The sequence below is a fragment of the Asparagus officinalis genome, unplaced genomic scaffold (assembly GCF_001876935.1).
Source record: "Asparagus officinalis unplaced genomic scaffold, Aspof.V1 AsparagusV1_Un573, whole genome shotgun sequence".
Classification (NCBI taxonomy): domain Eukaryota; kingdom Viridiplantae; phylum Streptophyta; class Magnoliopsida; order Asparagales; family Asparagaceae; genus Asparagus; species Asparagus officinalis.
Window position 1 is genome coordinate 89,991 of NW_017972836.1, and position 17,675 is coordinate 107,665.

Below are 17,675 nucleotides of genomic sequence, written 5' to 3' on the forward strand. Positions count from 1 at the left end.
GTCGACATTATCGAAGGGCAGTGCAACACAAACCAAGACACCAAATAAATGTACGGCATCGGCACCCGAGGGGTTGGGGTCTGAATGATAGTCTTCCCGTCGGAGTCTAATTTCTTGACAGCAATAAACTCAGAAGATAGTTCCTGCAAGCCACTTTGTAAGCAGCACACCATGGCTGAAAGAAGATTCAAAGGTCTGTAGGCATATAAAATTGCTTATAGGTCCCTTAGCTCAGATCGGCACAAACCGACAAACCAACGAGGCGACGAGATCGACGAATCGCATCAAGCGAACGGAATAAAAGCCATGTCAGAGATGGGGACTTCTGCCTGATAGTGGAAGCTTTCGAACGTGGTGAACGCTGGGAAGACATCCTCCTCTACCTCGCAAGTATAATGAGAGGTTGTGTCATTGATGCGTTCCGTGATCTCCTCGAGAGTACTGGCAGCTAAGCGAGTCACCTCAGCATCTTTGTCCCACAGATTGTGGAAAAGATACTCCGCCCACTGTCCTTGTTTTACACCGCCTGCTCTTTTCCTAGTAGTTTGCACACATATCTGGAAATGGCACATCAATTCCCAATAAGTGTTGTAGATTTCGGGAGCACCATTTTTCAGGATCTCTAATTCCCTATTGCCGGGAACAAACTCTTCATACGGCAATTCACCAAAAGACAATCCAGAAATCTCAAACATCTCGTGAAGAGCGAAGCCTAATTCACCAACTGGGGTGAAAAAGGTGCCGGTGTGAGGATTGTAGAATTCCAGCATAGCGAAGAGTCCGCTGTAATTTGGAGAAATTCCATATCGGGTGGCCATTATTGGAACCTTTAACTCCGAAATCCTCAAAGGTTCTTCTAGCTCCTCCAAGACGAAATTTATCATCCGGGCCCACCAGTCCGTCTCACTGGAGTGAACCCATGTAGGAACCCTGAAATCCTGAGCAGGGAACTCTCCTTTGACAGAGATAAATTTTCTAATGAACACCTTCGCCAACTTAGCAGACTCTCTAACATGATGCTCTTTTTGGAATAAACCTGGTTTTAAAGCCATAAAATTATTGAAACCAGTCGGATGAGTGCCCTGATGAGTGATGTGCCCCGTAGCAACACCGCCTTGGTCCTGAACGAGTTCCCAATTCCTCGACCGCGGGATAGAAGCGCACTGATAATAAGAGATCGGCCACATCCGCTCCAAATTGGGAAGGAAAAGACGACGGTTGTTGACGACCTTCAGTCATTTGTAATTCCCCTCGGACATCCGCTTGGGATCCATTTTTATAGAATCCCCGAAGAGGAAGGATGGCTTCTTTAAAATCTCATGCTCTGTGGTTTCAAATTTAGCATCCGTAACCAAAGACCTGAGAGTCTCGGGAAAAGCTTGAGTGATGAGTTTCACCCGCTCTTTGTGGGTGTCCTGGAATATTGGATACTCAAAGGCAAAGCTGAAGATTGTATTCTTCACCGCACCTCCCGCGTGACCGAAGTAGTAGTTGAAGGAAAGAGGCTCGTTAGAGTAGCACACTGCAAATAGGAAAAAATCAGTCAGAAGAAGTCTAATACAAGAATGCAAGGTTCAGACCTGCGTCCGGATCTTTAAACGCAGGGTCTGAACCCTCATCTAAAATTTTAAACGCAAGGATCAGACCTGTGTCCGGATCTTTAAACGCAGGGTCTAAACCCGCATCCAAAATTTTAAACGCAAGGATCAGACCTGCGTCCGGATCTTTAAACGTAGGGTCTCAACCCGCATCCAAAATTTTAAACGCAGGGTCTGAACCTGCATTGAAATTTTATGAACGATGGAGCTAACCATGCGTTTTCTTAAAATGGATAAACACTGAGAATTATCTCTCGAATTTAAGGATGGAATACAAATCGCCAATCAAGGGTCGAGGATGAGAGATCTGTCAAAGCAACTTATAATGGCTCAACCTTACCATTAGTTGAGGAAACCGGAGACGAAGGCGTAGTGATTTGATCATCCCCGGAGGTTCTAGCCGAAGGAACACCCTGAGCTTGGGTGATCTTCGATTTAGAAGCCATTTTCTTCTTGGGGCCCATTCCAATCGTTGCGAGGAAGATGAAGACGGGCGGGCGAGGTATTTAGGAATTAATCATTTCCTCTGTCGAAATGCTGGAGAAGATGAACAGGAGCCCTGTTAGGAAATCGGTGGAAGAGTAAGAGGGGTAAAAGTCGAATGAATTTTTGATTTGACCTTAATGGCCCATTTATACACAGCTGTAGTTGTCAAATCGATGCGGGATTCTAGGCAAAATCTCACCCGAAACGTGATTCTCGTGTTTTCAAAAAAGGGGGTTTCAACTTCTGAACGCACCCTCACATTCAGACAGTTGAACGCATGATTTAGACATGCGTTTTGGTGACCAACCTCCGCCTATCACGTAACTAACCCCTTCAAAGGGGTTAATATTCCAAGCAATGACCATACAACGAAGATCATTTACCCCAGACAAGCTGATCAAGAAAGAAGATAAAGTGATGATGATATGGTGGATTCTTCCGAGGTTGTCTTCCTGACTAAGCTGGGGATGAAAGCCCTTTCATACAAGCATGTGGTTCTCTCTGTCTACGACAGTAGATTGCTCTTAAGCCAGGAAATGCTCAACCTCCCTGAAGATGACAAACTTGGTCAAACAGGCTAAAGTCCAAGTCATTATTGACGAACCAAACAAGAAAGAGGATGTCAACAAATTTGTCTAGAACCCTGAGATGCTCCACTCAGTCTGCAATGAGATGCATTCAATCAGCAAAGTCAACAAATTTGTCTAGAACCCTGAGATGCTCCACTCAGTCTGCAATGAGATGCATTCAATCAGCAAATTTTTGGATCCAAAGTATTCCGAAAATTCGTCCCAGTCAACCGCGAACTTTCAAAAACTTTGGAGGGCGTTCTGTAGGCTGTCTAAAAAAAATCATAATGGATAGCTGATCCCCATCAAGCTCTAACATAGAAAGTTACAATCAGACGACTTTCTTGTTACCAACAGAAAGCTACAATCGAGGGACGCCCCTATGGACCATGAAGAAATCGAGAGGTAGAATTCATCCCTACAGTCAAAACACAAGTGGCTACGCTCCAAAAGTCAAAGCACCGCAATTATTGCATCCTCAGCTATCAACATAGTCCCATGTTTGAGAGGATTGATCTTGATGGCTACGACAACAACATGACTAATATTATATTAGCAACTATTAGAGATCCTGATGAGCAGTGTAATGATTTTAGAAAAGCAGGAAGATCTAGAGAACTGTGGGCAAATATTCGACATGCTGAGAAGTGCAAAGCCATGCAAAAAGATAGAGCGTTATTGAGATGCCTCAATTGACACAAATAGCCTGAATAGGACCTTCTCGAATGGTCATTGGTGTCATCCATATATAAAGACAGAAAAGGCAGCTACAACTTCACCGTTCGAAAGGCAGCCACAAAATCGTCGCCAAACGCAGCTCTAATCGCTGCCGAACGCAGCTCAAATCGCTGCCGAACGCAGCTCAAATCACTGCCAAACGCATCTCTAATCGCTGCCGAACGCAGTTCCAAATCGTCGCCAGATGCAGTTCCACAACGCTGCGAAACGTACCTTCAAACATCGAAGAACGCAGCTCTACATCGCTGCAGAACACAGCTTCACATCGATGCACAACGTAGCTCCATATCGCTGCAGAACGCACTTCCAGATGCTGCGTTCAAGCGCAGAATCTATGCCAGAACGCAAGTCAAGGTTCTGACCTATTCAAACACGATCCATGCAGTTTCGAAAACCGCTCCTCACCCACGATCTGAGGAGTGGCTTACGTGGGTTGTTACAACCGATTAATGAGACAACTAAACCCTCATTTAGGAGCGGATTATGGGGGCGGTTACACCCCTAATCTCCCTATAAATGTCAACAAACTCAACAGATTTCGTGGGGGGAAAATAGAGATCCAGGAATCGGATTCGGAGAGTGAGAGTTGGAGGATCAGCTTTTTACACAGTCTGGGGAATCATCTTCAACTGAAGAGTCCAGACATTCGATACTTGGCTTATTAACCGAATTATTTTCGGTTCAAAGAACTCTTTTCATATTAGAGTTTGTTACTCATTTCGAGCCACAATACTCGTCAAGAGTTATCAACCAGACAAATCAGTTGTTCCAGTGAATTAAAATTTTCGGATCGTCAACAGAGAGCAAGTTCAATGCAAGCATTCGAAGGAAGCACTCCATCGCCACCGTGAAGAACCCAGAATTAAACAAAGGGGAGAGTCCAGATCATTCTCTTCTCTTTTGTAATCAGGAAATCCAATTGTAATTGAGAGTTGAGAGATTTGTAAACATTCTTTTTCTAAGCAGTTAGAGAGAATAAAATCAAACGCAATTCTTTCATTAATTTTCTTATTGCAAATTTTCCACAAACAATGTCCTAATCTTTGATGCCAAGTGATAGAAGGTTCGATATTCAAAGCTATTGGAGATGCAAGAGTAGAATTCTTAACATTTAATTTAAAAAGACCATCACATAAAAAAACCTTTACCAATGAAGTTCAATTCCTTAGTTATTACAACTTTATTTGATTCAAAAACAAGTTTGTAGCCTTGTTGCACTAATAAAGATCCGTTAATTAAATTTCTCCTAATGTCTGGTACATGATGGACATCCTGCAGGATCAAAGTCTTATCCGAAGTCAGCTTTAGGTTGATCCGACCTATTCTAGATACATGAGCCACATTATTATTTCTCATTATCACAGTTCCTCTACTTAAGACTTGATTGGTGGAAAACAAAGATTGATTAGAGCAAACGTGAATATTAGCTCCAGTGTCAATCCACCAATCATTTGCTTGAAAGGTCATGTTTACTTCAGGGGTGAAAGGTCATGTTTACTTCAGGGGTGAAGAGAATAGACCTGAAAGCAGTCTCAACTGAACTAGAATTCACCATGTTTACTTGTGAATTATTAGGTGGAGGTCCTCTCTTCCTAGGCTTGGGTGATTCTGTCTTCTTATAAAAGCAGTCCTTAGCAAGGTGGTTGGTTCGTCCACAAACGAAACAGGCTCGACGTTCAGCTCCTTCCTTCTTTTGAAAGTGGACAGGGTTCTTATTTTGATGAAAGGATTTCTTCTTAAATGTTTTATTTTGATTTTGGCGGAAGGGACGTTTCTTGTGTTGGGGAAAGGGTTTGGATTCAACATTGTTTACTTTGGGTTCTTCGGGTTCGGATTTTGTCATATTTTTCTCACTGAGTCTATGTTGCTCTTCAATTCTAATGGAATTCAACACTTGCTCTAGGGTAAGATCTCCTTGGGTATGGTTAAGGTTTTTGGCAAAATCTGACAAGGACTCAGGAAGTTTGTCTATAAGACAGGCTATCTGAAACGTTTCATCTAAGATAGATCCATTCACTTTTAATTGGTGAACTATATGTTCAAATTCATGAATTTGTTCATTCATTGGTTTAGAATCTACCATTTTAAATTTGTTAAAATCAGAAGCTTTAAATCTTTTAATTCCCATATCATCTAAACCATACTTTTTCTCTAGTGTTTCCCACAGAACTTTAGAATTAGTGATAGTATAATATATATCATATAACCTATCAGATAAAGCTCCTAAGATTTTGTGTAGACAATGATACTCTATTTTTTGAGGTGTTCTCGGGATAAGAATGAAATCTGTGGAGGAAGATTGCCTAGTAACTGGTCTAGATGAAGATGAGTTGTTTGGTTCAATGGTAGTTATTAGATTTAAAGTTGTTAGCCAAAATCTCATTTGGTTTTGCCAACGACGGAAATTATTCCCATCAAACTTCTCTGGTTTAGCAGACATAATTTCACTTGTAGCCATAATCTGATGATGAATGAATAGTTTTGTTATTATAATGCACCAGAAATATATAAAATATTCATTCAACAGAATTATCATGCAGTGTAACATTTCGTTTTTAAGAATTACAGATAACATTAACATAAAAAGAAGAATGCTAATCATGATACTATTCTAAACAGCACAATTAGTTTCTTGGATTGTTGGGAAAATTAGCTGTTTAAACAATAATTAGCACGAAATTTAGTTTGAAACAGTTAATAGAAATTAGTTAAAAACATATAACTATTATAACTCAGAAATGAAATTGAATCAAATGAAAGTAAATAAAAGTTAGAAATACGGCCTGATGATCGAAGCGTACAAAGCACTGTCCCAAGAAACTAATTGCCCACTCTCGTACAGGGCTACGCGACAATAGATCTCGAAGATACGACAACCTCGGTCAGGCGACCTCCTTCTCGTTGGCACGAGCTTCAAGAAGGTTTTGCGAAATCTTCACCACTTTCAGGGAACCAACAAAACGTAACAGCAAGAAAACGAAAGAGGAAGAACCGAGAAGAAGTGAGAAAACGTTGTATTTTTCCACTGTGTAAAACTCTTCGGGTTTAGGTCCTTTTATAGGGTTAAAACAGCCGTTATTCATAAACCCGCAGTTAATACATTTTTAATCCCGTTAATAAATCTTAGCCGTTACAAAATCAAAATATTTTCGTTACGAAATAAATTCGCAAAATATTTATCAAGTTAATAAATCTTAGCCGTTACAAAATATTTCCGTTACAAAATAAATTCATTAATCACATTTTTTAAACTGTACCAATTAGCAAAATTAAAAATAAAAATATAGCAGATTAAGAGCCCATTAATCCGGAGTTGCATTCGTGTCCGCAGGTCGTGTGCGCGCGCCACCCGACCCGACCCCGACCCGGTCGGCGCGCGTGTGTGTGGTGTGGAGCATAACCTTTATTTTCTTCTAGGCATAGGAGAGAAAGGGAAAGCTTATAAAGAACTTATCTTCCCATCTCTTTTCCAACGTGGGACTAAAATTTTCCTCTTTTCCTCTACAAACCCAAGTTTTAAGTTACAACTCCAACACTATATACTCAAAAATAAATTCCACCCTTGCTATTTTTCCAGAATCAGTTATGGTTAATTTATTGTCTTGCTCTTTTCAATATTGAACTTGATTCTAATTCTTACAACCTGTGTAAAGCCTTTCAAACATAAATTATACCAATATGAAGATTTGTTATCCATCAAACTAAGCAGATTACATGGACATGCATGACATATATATATAATTTCAACCCCCCCCACACCCCCCAACCCAATACAAAGAAAATGTTTCCGAGACTCAAACTCATGATCTTCAAGTCACACGGCAACAACCTCATCATTTTTATGCTAAAGTTCATTTATGAACGCACCAGCCAAATGCTTGAAACCATTCTTTTCTGACACTCTTGATTTCTCTTGATCTTCGCAAAATGCACAAGATCTCTTCAGTGGTCCTTACCCTCGTCGCTTCTGCTCTATCAAAGGCAAGATTGGTGGCATAGCACGTGCAAAGTAAAGGGAGCCCAAAATGGCTTTGTGATGGTGGCAAGCTATGAATGACATGGAAGGCTTTTTCCTGTCCAGTTGGGGTTCAAACTTACTGAATCTTAAGGAGCAACACAAAAGCAAAAGCTAGCAGAGGAGCCTCAAACTTTGCGTGTGCTCCCTTTAATCAGTAAAAGGATGGGATCTGGCTGTCTCCAAATTCCCAAAAAAAGGTTGCAATACTATTGAATCTATTAAGGTATCAGTTTTATTGAATGCTTTGTTAAAGCAAAAGACCTAGCAACATGTTTGCTTCCTTAATGAATATGCTAGGTTCACAAACTTTTCCAAGGGGATTGGAGTACTCAAAAGGTTCAGTTAGCAAGCATAACAATGGAGAGAAAAATAGCATTGGTTTGCTATCAAATCACTTGCTGACTGCACTCTGTTTAGGCTCATTCTGGCAATGCCTTAGCATGAAAGCAAATTCCACATGCTCTTGATGCTCTCAACTCCCAGCACTGATCTGAGGAGTTTTCTTCTGTGGACATAAGAGGGTGTTTGGCAAACTGAAATTGAAATGAAAGAGTGATAGTCATTTTTTTTTGGAAGTGCTGAAGTGCATCCACGACATCATGCACGTACGCGACATATAATGTTTGTTTTCAAAATGAAAATAGTGTTGAAGGTAGAAAAACAAAGATGACGGGGCAATATCATTTTCTTTATTTAGTTGGGAGAATATTTTCTTTCTTTATTTAAATTATATTACAATTTGAATGATTGGGTTCTTAGAACCGAAGAATGGACCGACAGTGAAATATATACTAGGTACTGTGACATGAAGAAGTATACATTACAAGTACGACAACTGTAGAAAAGTGACAATTTGAAAAACATTGCCAAGCTAACCAAAGATTGCATGAATTAATTGAATATCGAACCATTAGGTAACCTTATGCCGGTAAGGCTAATACCAATCATTTGTTTATATGTATTATATAGAATATCATACAATTATGGTCTAGGGCTTACTGTATTTAATTGCTTGAGGCCTGTGAGTATGCAAGAGAAATAGAGAAACGTAGGGGGAAAAAAGAGCTAGATATTTTGGGTTTGTTACCAGGAAAAAAGAAAATAATTAATTAAAAATTAAATGATTTAGTTAATAGTGGTCCCTACTCTTCCACTTTTAGAAGTTGACAATGCATTAAATCCTATGTTGTAGTTATTTTGCATTTCACTTTTGCTTTAATAAAACAAACACGTGGAGTGGAAAAAGCATGTCACCTTCACACTTTTTTTCTTCACTTTCATACAAACAAACACCCCTTAAATTCGTTTAAAAGTTTCCTCAATCTTCATAAGTAAAGCAATAATTATATGTTGATTTATTTTTGACAGCTATAAGAGAATAATAAGAGGCACGAAGAGATTCTCTTGATGTTCTCACTTTTTTTTCTATGGATTCTAGAAATTGATCTCACATCTTATTGGACATAAGTATAAAATTTTAAGTTTCAAATTTATTTAAGGGTTAATAGCCAATAGACATATTTGGTATCACTCAATTGCGAATAAACTCCCTGTAGTTTTATTTGTATGCATAGACATTCTGAGTGAAATTTTTTTGGTTCTTAAAATAGTCAAAAAGGTTTTAAGCAGGATTTTGAGGTTTTCTGATTGATATTTTTTTCTGCAGATTTAGATTTTCCTCTAGCGATTGAGACTTTAACGGTTTTGTTTGGAGCTTTGAATATATTTTGCTTTTAATTTAGGGAAAATTGCTTCCAGCCCCCAAAACAACCCAAAACGTGCTCTGCCCCCCCCTCACGACGGAAACCCATCGTTTCGACTGTAGGCATTAAATGGTGATTAGAATGACTTTTTTTTGGGGGGAAATTCCCATTTCCCTCCAAAATTATCACGGTATATTATCACCAGCTATATTCCCCTTCAAGCTAAGTTGTTCCTTCCACTTAATTCTCCTCAATAAAAGCCTCTTCGATTCTTCAACTACTCCCTGTAATAAAATGGCGGATGGATCTCTTCTATGCGTGGTAACGAAGGCAAAAAGCAACAAAGGTGGTGACGGTGTATTCGTCGTTATCAAAGAGAATACAGAAATAATCAGCTTGAGATATCGAGTGGCGGAAAGGCTTAAAATACCAATGCAATCTCTTTCACTGAAGTTCATATGCGAAAGGGAAAAGAAATTCAGTATTTCAATTGACAATGATGACGACTTAAATTTGATGTTCGAGTATTGTCGGCGTAATGGATTTACAGACGCGAATTTGTATGATACCTCCGCTGGGGAATCCTCAACGTCGCAGAACACGCAGACTACGCCAGATACTGCGTAGGAATTACACCCCAGATTTCCTTTTGAGTTTACTGATAGGTTTTGCCATTAGTTGTTAAACTGCGTAGGAATTACACCCCAGATTTCCTTTTGAGTTTACTGATAGGTTTTGCCATTAGTTGTTAACCTCATGCATTGGTTGCTTAGGTAATTTTGCCATTAGTTGTTAACCTCATGCATTGGTTGCTTAGGTAATGTGTTGGTTGTCAAGGTTATGTTAAACACTGGTTGTTAAGGTTATTTGTTGGCTGTTACGTATACTGGTTTGTTCCTAAGATAAGGTGTTTGATGTTAAGTATATGCGTTTGTTGTTAAGGTCACGAGTCTGCCCTTAAGTATAAGGGTTAGTTGTTAAGGATATGTGTTGGCTGTTACGTTTATGAGTTCGTTGTTAAGGTTATCAGTTCGTCGCTAAGGCTATGTATTTTTATTACTACTTCAGGACAATACTGACAGAAAATTCGCGGTGCGCAGATACCACGTTCACCCGAACCTGTAATGATGAGTGTATTCCTAATGACAACCCCACCGGCGACTCGATCATGCTGCTGGAAGACATGCTTAATCACCAAACAAAGATCCCAACACTAGTAGAAAAATAGGCATCCTTGACGGGCTTTCCCGTCAGGGATGTCAAATTTCCCGTCAGGGATATGTATCCTTGACGGCGTCCCGTCAAGAATACGCCGTCAGAAAAAGTCCCGTCAGGGAAGAAACATCCCTGACGGGCCGCCGTCAGTTCCCGCCGTCAGGGATGTTGAAATATCACTGACGGCCGTCCCGTCGGGGATGTGCATAACATCCCTGACGGGAATGCCGTCAGGGATAAACATCCCTGACGGTATGCCCGTCAGGGATTTGCATAACATCCCTGACGGGCATGCCGTCAGGGATAAACATCCTTGACGGCATGCCCGTCAGGGATGTTTATAATCACCAAAAAAAAATTGTACAAAAAGTATCCATTTACATATGCATCTTCAAGTCCTAAATCAGCTTGTGTAGCAATCTGTAAACATGACGAGTGCTAGTAAGTTGCCACACTAATATCAGATGCAAATTCATAATTGTTGCTGATTTATGCCAAATGATTGAGGACTTATACAAGAAGTCACTTAAAAAAATTACAGAAAGGGGGGAAAACCTTCCAGTAGAACAAAGGAGTGTGAACTTTCAAGATGGATTCCATGTGACTTTTCGTGTTGATTCCTTCAAAAACAAAACTTGTACCTCCTCCTTCTAGCAACCTGCACAGTTTAAGCAAAAACCATACATTAGGTGAAAGTACTATAGTTTCACAATGTTTTATTGGGATTACATGAATTTACTCATCTTTTGCCCTGAATTTTTTTCAAGCTCAAGTGAAGCTTTTGATGCTGCCACTGAAGGAACAGGATGGCGTGTCCTCCATTTAAGTTTAGTATGCCTAGGAGTACAGGGAGGATTGAGAGTCACAAGTAAAGGAGGTTCAGTTGGACCAAGATTCTACAAAACACAAACGAAATTCAATTAACTAAATTGTACTGTGTATGTGGACGCTAATTATGCATCCATCATATATCTCTTCTGAATTATCTACCAATAACACGTGACAAGCATGCCACCATAAACCAAAAGTTTCAGGACAAGTATATCGAAGTATTTTTATTGTGTCATGCATATGCAAGCAAATGAACTCAAGTATATGTACACAAGGAAAGGTATAAATGCACATTATATGAGGAAATTAGCAATAACCATATCCATCTGGTCGCTGTCTAACCCATGTTTGTTTATGCGTGATGCAGTTTTTGTAGCTGTATCAAGCCTGTTATGCTATTGCTTCTAATTAGCATATTCATTTATCATCGTTGTACATGTCTCTTGACTATCTTAATCAATTCTCCTCATTTTGTTCTTAAAGCAAGCTATCGTTGATTTCTCACAGAGGTACTTATTACTTATCCTATTTTTAGTATATAGAGACTTGTCCATCTTAATTTTTTTATTCAGCCTCAATTGCTATCCTAAACATCTTACACTATCATCCTACATTTTGATCTGTAAACAATGATATTATTAATGAAGTTTGTGTGCTCAAGAAACTACACTATCATCCTACATTTTGATCTGTAAACAATGATATTATTAATGAAGTTTGTGTGCTCAAGAAACCATGTCACAGAGGAATATATGCACTTAACTAAATTGTACTGTGTCTGGTCTCTTCTTGTTGCAAAGTAGCCAACCAAATTAGTGACTTGAACTCCTTATCCTCATAGACTTTTGAGGGGGCTTATAACTCACTGTAGACAAAAAGAAATAATTTCAGGGCATGTAAATACATCACAAGCTCCTGAAACAAAAAGATACATGGAACTAAACTAGTTGCCTCCATAAGCAGTTTTCACCTTTTAGTCTTCTTCCATAGGAACTTCTGGGAAATTCCATTTGTCTTCAATTTTTTTACAGATAGCAGAGACTGGAGAAGGTACGCTTGTCAAGGAAAAGGAGCTTTTCATTTTAGCGTTTTACAAATGACACAATTAAAACAATTGCGACCGTAAAATTACTTGAACTCCATGATGGAGGTCAACATTCATAATGGAAGATCAAATGAGAGAAAAGAAATTCTCCAATTTTTCATTCATGATAAGAGAATATCAGACTGTCAGAAATAACATGACAATCTCATCTTATAAAATGGAAATACCTTGTATGAGCATGACAATTCTGGCTTGAACATAACAATAGGATTTCTGATTTTATGCTTCATGTGTATGTCCTTAGTTTTAATGATTGTCTAGAGCTCTGATACTTTGGTAGTAGATAATTTTCAACTTCATTGATAATATCTTTGTTATTGATGATACCAGACACCTAAGAAGCCCCCCCCACCCCCCCTAAAAAAGAAAAACATCAAACACACACACACACACACAGAAGCCAGGGAAGATAGACCATATGTTAGAAGTTCTGCAAGTGAGAACTTACTGCATTGATCATTTACTTTATATACAAACTAAATGTGACCATCAAGAGTATAATCTATCAAACCCTGATACAAAGAAAAAGCAACACCTACAAAGTTGTTAACATAATATAAAAGTCAAAGTCGCACCTTGAATCCCATTTTGTTGTCAAGACAAGCATGCCAGTCTGTTTTCATCTCTTTTAACGGAACTTGACCATGAGGCCTGAGATAAGCATTATGAGATACTTACAATTATATATCTAAAGAAAAGAAATAAGTATTCTTGATCCCATGGGCACACTGTTCCTTTCTATTATCTTTAGAAAATTGGCAGCAAATCACATTGTCACATTTCCCCGAAAACATGACTGAGTACAGGATACTACATGAATCCAACAACAACAACAATGATAATAATAGTTTACATTTTCTATTGATCTGTGATTAATTTACAAGCAAACAAACCTCATCAAGAATCTCGGCGGATGTGACTCCAGTCTCTTCTCTCAATTCTCTAATTGCAGCACCTCTTGGATCCTCCCCTTCATCTACACCGCCCTGGATAATAGATACACACAAAAAAAACATAAAATTGGTAATTTTAATTCTTTTCTTAAGATTAATCGTATATAAAAATATTTTGTACAGACACCTAGAGAAATCACAATCACCTGAGGCATTTGCCATGCGCCTGGGATATCAAGCCTCAATGCCGAAAAACCCTTTAAAAAAAACCTCAATATTCGAATTAAACTCCTATAAATAAAAGAAACCCTAGATCTAATTAAAACCCTAACTGACCTTATTAGAGGACTTAATGAGACAAATTCCAACATTTCTGCTAAGTTATGGTGTTTGATGTTAAGTATATGCGTTTGTTGTTAAGGTCACGAGTCTGCCCTTAAGTATAAGGGTTAGTTGTTAAGGATATGTGTAGGTTGTTACGTTTATGAGTTCGTTGTTAAGGTTATCAGTTCGTTGCTAAGGCTATGTATTTTGATTTATACTTCAGGACAATACCGACAGAAAATTCGCGGTGCGCAGATACCCCGTTCACCCAAACCTGTAATGATGAGCGTATTCCTAATGACAACCCCACCGGCGACTCGATCATGCTGCTGGAAGACATGCTTAATCACCAAACAAAGATCCCAACTGAGTGGCACACCTCCATACGTGAAGTTGGTCAGAAATTTGATAGTGCTGCTGAAGTTAGATTAGCACTTCAATACTATTCAATTGCTAAACGGTTCGAGTATGATTTTTACCACAATGAACAAAGACGCATAAGAGTCTATTGCCGATTCAAGCACACACATGGTTGCCCTTGGATGTTGTTTGCTTCCCCACTCAGAAATTCATCTATCATGTCCATAAAGAATTTCGAGTCTACCCACACCTACGGTCAACATGGAGCAAATGCTGGCAACTCAAGGGCATCAAGGAAGTTCATTGCTAGCCAAATACAAGCTATTTTGAAGGTTAGGCCAGATCTTCATGCGGTCGATATCAAGAACGACATGTTCTCTAATTTTAGCATCAAGATTAACTACAGTAAAGCGTGGTGGAGCAAGGAGACAGCTCAACAGGACCTGTTCGGTGACGATGATGAGGCTTACAATTCACTGAGATGGTCCTTATCTTTTTTATTCTTCTGAAATTACTCTTACATTTTGGTTGCTAACTATACGTAGTAGTTGTTAAAGTTGGTGGCTCGACGTTAAGTATACGGGTTGGTTGTGAAGTTTGAAGATCGGTTGTTATGGTTATGAATACGTTGCTAAATCTACTGGTTACATTTTCGTTGCTAACTATACGTATTAGTTGTTAAAGTTATTGGTTCGTCGCTAAGTGTATGTGTTGGTTGTGAAGTTTGAAGATCAGTTGTTATGGTTATGAATCCTTTGCTAAATCTACTGCTTACGTTTTGGTTGCTAACTATACGTATTAGTTGTTAAAGTTATTGGTTCGTTGTTAAGTATACGTGTTGGTCGTGAAGTTTGAAGATCATTCGTTATGGTTATGAATCCTTCGCTAAATGTACTGCTTTGTTGTTATATTCATGCAGGTATGAATCCATGGTGCATGCAACTAATCCAGGGAGTCGTGTTGTTATTGATGCTGATGACGGGAGGTTCAGGCGATTGTTTATTAGTTATAATGCCTGTATTGAAGGGTTCATTGCTGGGTGTAGGCCTCTATTGTTTTTGGATGGAACATTTATTAAAGATCGTTACAGAGGCATACTACTTAGCGCTACTGGGTATGACGGCAACCAGGGAATATTTCCCCTAGCTTATTGCGTATGCGACCAAGAGAATGAGGTTAACTGGAAATGGTTCTTACAAGGATTATGGACGTTACTGTATGATAGGGAAAATCCTTACCAACCTCCACATCGACTGGTAATGATTTCAGACGCCGACAAGGGTATCAGGGCAGCAGTCGAGGAATTCTTTCCAGATGCATTCCATTCAAGGTGTGTTCTGCATCTAGTCGAGAATTTCAAAAAAAAGATGAAGGATTTTGGGCACAAGGCAAATATCGCGACTACGTTGGGCGAGCTGTTACAATCTGCGGCTTATAAGTTCACAATATCTGAATGGGATAATGACATGAAAGAATTGGCAGCGATCGATCACAGGGCTTATGTCACTGTAATGGAATACTCCCCGGAGAGATGGGCAAACGCGCATTTTCCTGGTATAAGGTAAGATAGCTTGGTCCCAACGTTATTTTGTTACAGCACTGTTATAGTTGTTTAGGTTAGAGTTATCCTACAGTTTTCTGTTAAGGTTAAATTTTTATTGTTATGGTTAGAGTTATTCTGCTAGGGTTTTGCTGTTAAGTTTAGGATATTTGTTGTTAAGGTTAGGCCTTTAATGTTTAGTTTATGGTTTTATTGTTAATGTTAGTGTTTTGTTGTTAAGGTATGGCCATGTTACTTCAAACGTTGCTGAGTCCTTCAACAGCTGGATAAGAAAGGCACGATTGTTGCGAATCTTACCTTTGGTTGAGACCATACGGAAGAAAATAATGGAGCGCATGCATGAAAGGAGGCTATTGGGTCAGAAATGGTCTGGATACTTATGCCCGGAAGCGGAGATGGTGCTGAGTGATAACATTCAGCATGGTAGCTGCTTGGCAATTAAACATTCGACGTAAGATATTGTGGAGGTCGAGTCTAATAAAACTTGCCGCGTAGATTTGAAGAATCGGACTTGTTCTTGCAGGTCCTGGGACATCCTTCGCATTCCCTGCAAACATGCGTGCGCTGCAATTTCATGGATGGGACGAGAAATTTATCAATATTACGATTGGTACATGACTGTTGACGCATTCAGAGCAAGCTATGTACCGATCATCTATCTCATCCCAGATTACGAGAAGCGCTTTGTACCGCCAGAAGAGCGAGTGTTGAAGCCTCCTCTCACCAAAAAAAGACGTGGCAGACCATGCACTAGACGAATAAACAACAGGTCGCTGAACACCCGACCTGTTAAGTGCTCTCGATGCAACATGGAGGGTCACAATCGTGCAAGCTGTAACGAGCCTATATAGTTTAGCGTTTTATTGTCATGTATATGAATTTGTTGTCAGGTATATCATTACAAGTGAGAAGGTTATGGCTTGGCTGCTAAGGTTATTACGTGGTTTTCAATTTTATCACTTTAATGTTGAAGTTTTGGCTTGGTTGTTAAGGTTATTACTTGGTTGTCAAGTTTATCACTTTAATGTTGAAGTTTTGGCTTGGTTGTTAAGGTTATTACTTGGTTGTCAAGTTTATCACTTTAATGTTGAAGTTTTGACTTGGTTGTTAAGGTTATTACTTGGTTGTCAAGTTTATCACTTTAATGTTAAAGTTTTGACTTGGTTGTTTAGGTTATTACTTGGTTGTTAAGTTTATCACTTTAATGTAGAAGTTTTGACTTGGTTGATATGTTTATCGATTGTATGTTAAGTTTACTGTTATACACCTGTTACCAACCTGCTCTTTGCTGTCAATATCACCGATTGTTAAAATTGTCAAGTATATCGTTAAAATTGTTAGGTTTTATGGCTTGGCTGTTAAGGTTATTACTTGGTTTTCAATTTTATCACTTTAATTTTGAAGTTTTGGCTTGGTTGTTAAGGTTATTACTTGGTTGTCAAATTTATCACCTTAATGTTGAAGTTTTGACTTGGTTGTTAATGTTATTATTTGGTTGTCAAGTTTATCACTTTAATGTTGAAGTTTTTGATTGGTTGATATGTTTATCGATTGAATGTTAAGTTTACTGTTATACACATGTTATCCACCTGCTCTTTGTTGTTAGTTTTATTTGTTTGTTGTTTAGGTTACTATTATTCACTTGCAATTGGCTGTCAAGGTTACCGAGATATTTTTGATTTGACTGCATTCAATGCATTTCATAGTTCCCAAGGCAGTAGAGTAATATCACCATCCCTTGGATTGTTCCAATACAGAATCGAACTATATAACATTTCTCCTCACCTTTAAATCTTCTTTATCTTCCCATCACCGCCATTCTACTTCTCCTTACTATTTTCTCGATCATCCTAAGCTCTCCCCTCTCCAATCTCATAAACCAGAAGATCACGGCTAGCCCTCACGCTTATGAAGACTTCTACAATATTTCTGGGTTCTGACCATATGATAGCATCAACCTTTTTTGAATATTATTACCTTTATATATTCCCCATTGTCATTATCTCAAAGTTCCATCGGATGGGCTTGAATAGGAATGGCCTTCTCCAAAGAGCTTTCCGTTAGCTTAATAGGCTGCTGGAAAGCTCTTCGCTGGAAGCCATTTATATTCAAGCATAGTTTATGGAACTTAGAGAATTGACAATGGGGAATAGATAAGGTTATTAGCATTTAAATGGTTGATGCTATCATACAGTCAGAATCCAAGAAATCTTATACTCGAACGATCCTATATAGTTTAGCGTTTTATTGTCATGCACATGGATTTATTGTCAA

General features: G+C 38.9%; 1 protein-coding gene across 1 annotated transcript; it reads right to left on the minus strand.

Annotated features, from left to right (window-relative positions):
- Positions 1-11,832: 11,832 nt before the first annotated feature.
- Positions 11,833-13,820, minus strand: LOC109827949 (nudix hydrolase 26, chloroplastic-like). The gene is made up of 6 exons (XM_020394976.1): positions 13,699-13,820; positions 13,493-13,529; positions 13,363-13,413; positions 13,157-13,249; positions 12,839-12,914; positions 11,833-12,213 (listed from the first exon to the last, which is right to left on the minus strand). Exons 1-5 carry the CDS (start codon positions 13,818-13,820, stop codon positions 12,858-12,860), a joined length of 360 nt encoding a protein of 119 aa, XP_020250565.1. The 3' UTR covers positions 11,833-12,213; positions 12,839-12,857.
- Positions 13,821-17,675: the final 3,855 nt, after the last annotated feature.

Bases quoted from the DNA above. Each gene is read 5' to 3' on its own strand.
- LOC109827949 (XM_020394976.1), bottom strand. From the start codon at position 13,820: ATGTCTTCCAGCAGCATGATCGAGTCGCCGGTGGGGTTGTCATTAGGA. The intron at 13,530-13,698 runs GTATAAATCAAA...ATAACTTAGCAG, and splicing joins TCTGTCGGTATTGTCCTGAA to AAATGTTGGAATTTGTCTCA. The intron at 12,915-13,156 runs GTTTGTTTGCTT...TGCTTATCTCAG, and splicing joins CCGCCGAGATTCTTGATGAG to GCCTCATGGTCAAGTTCCGT.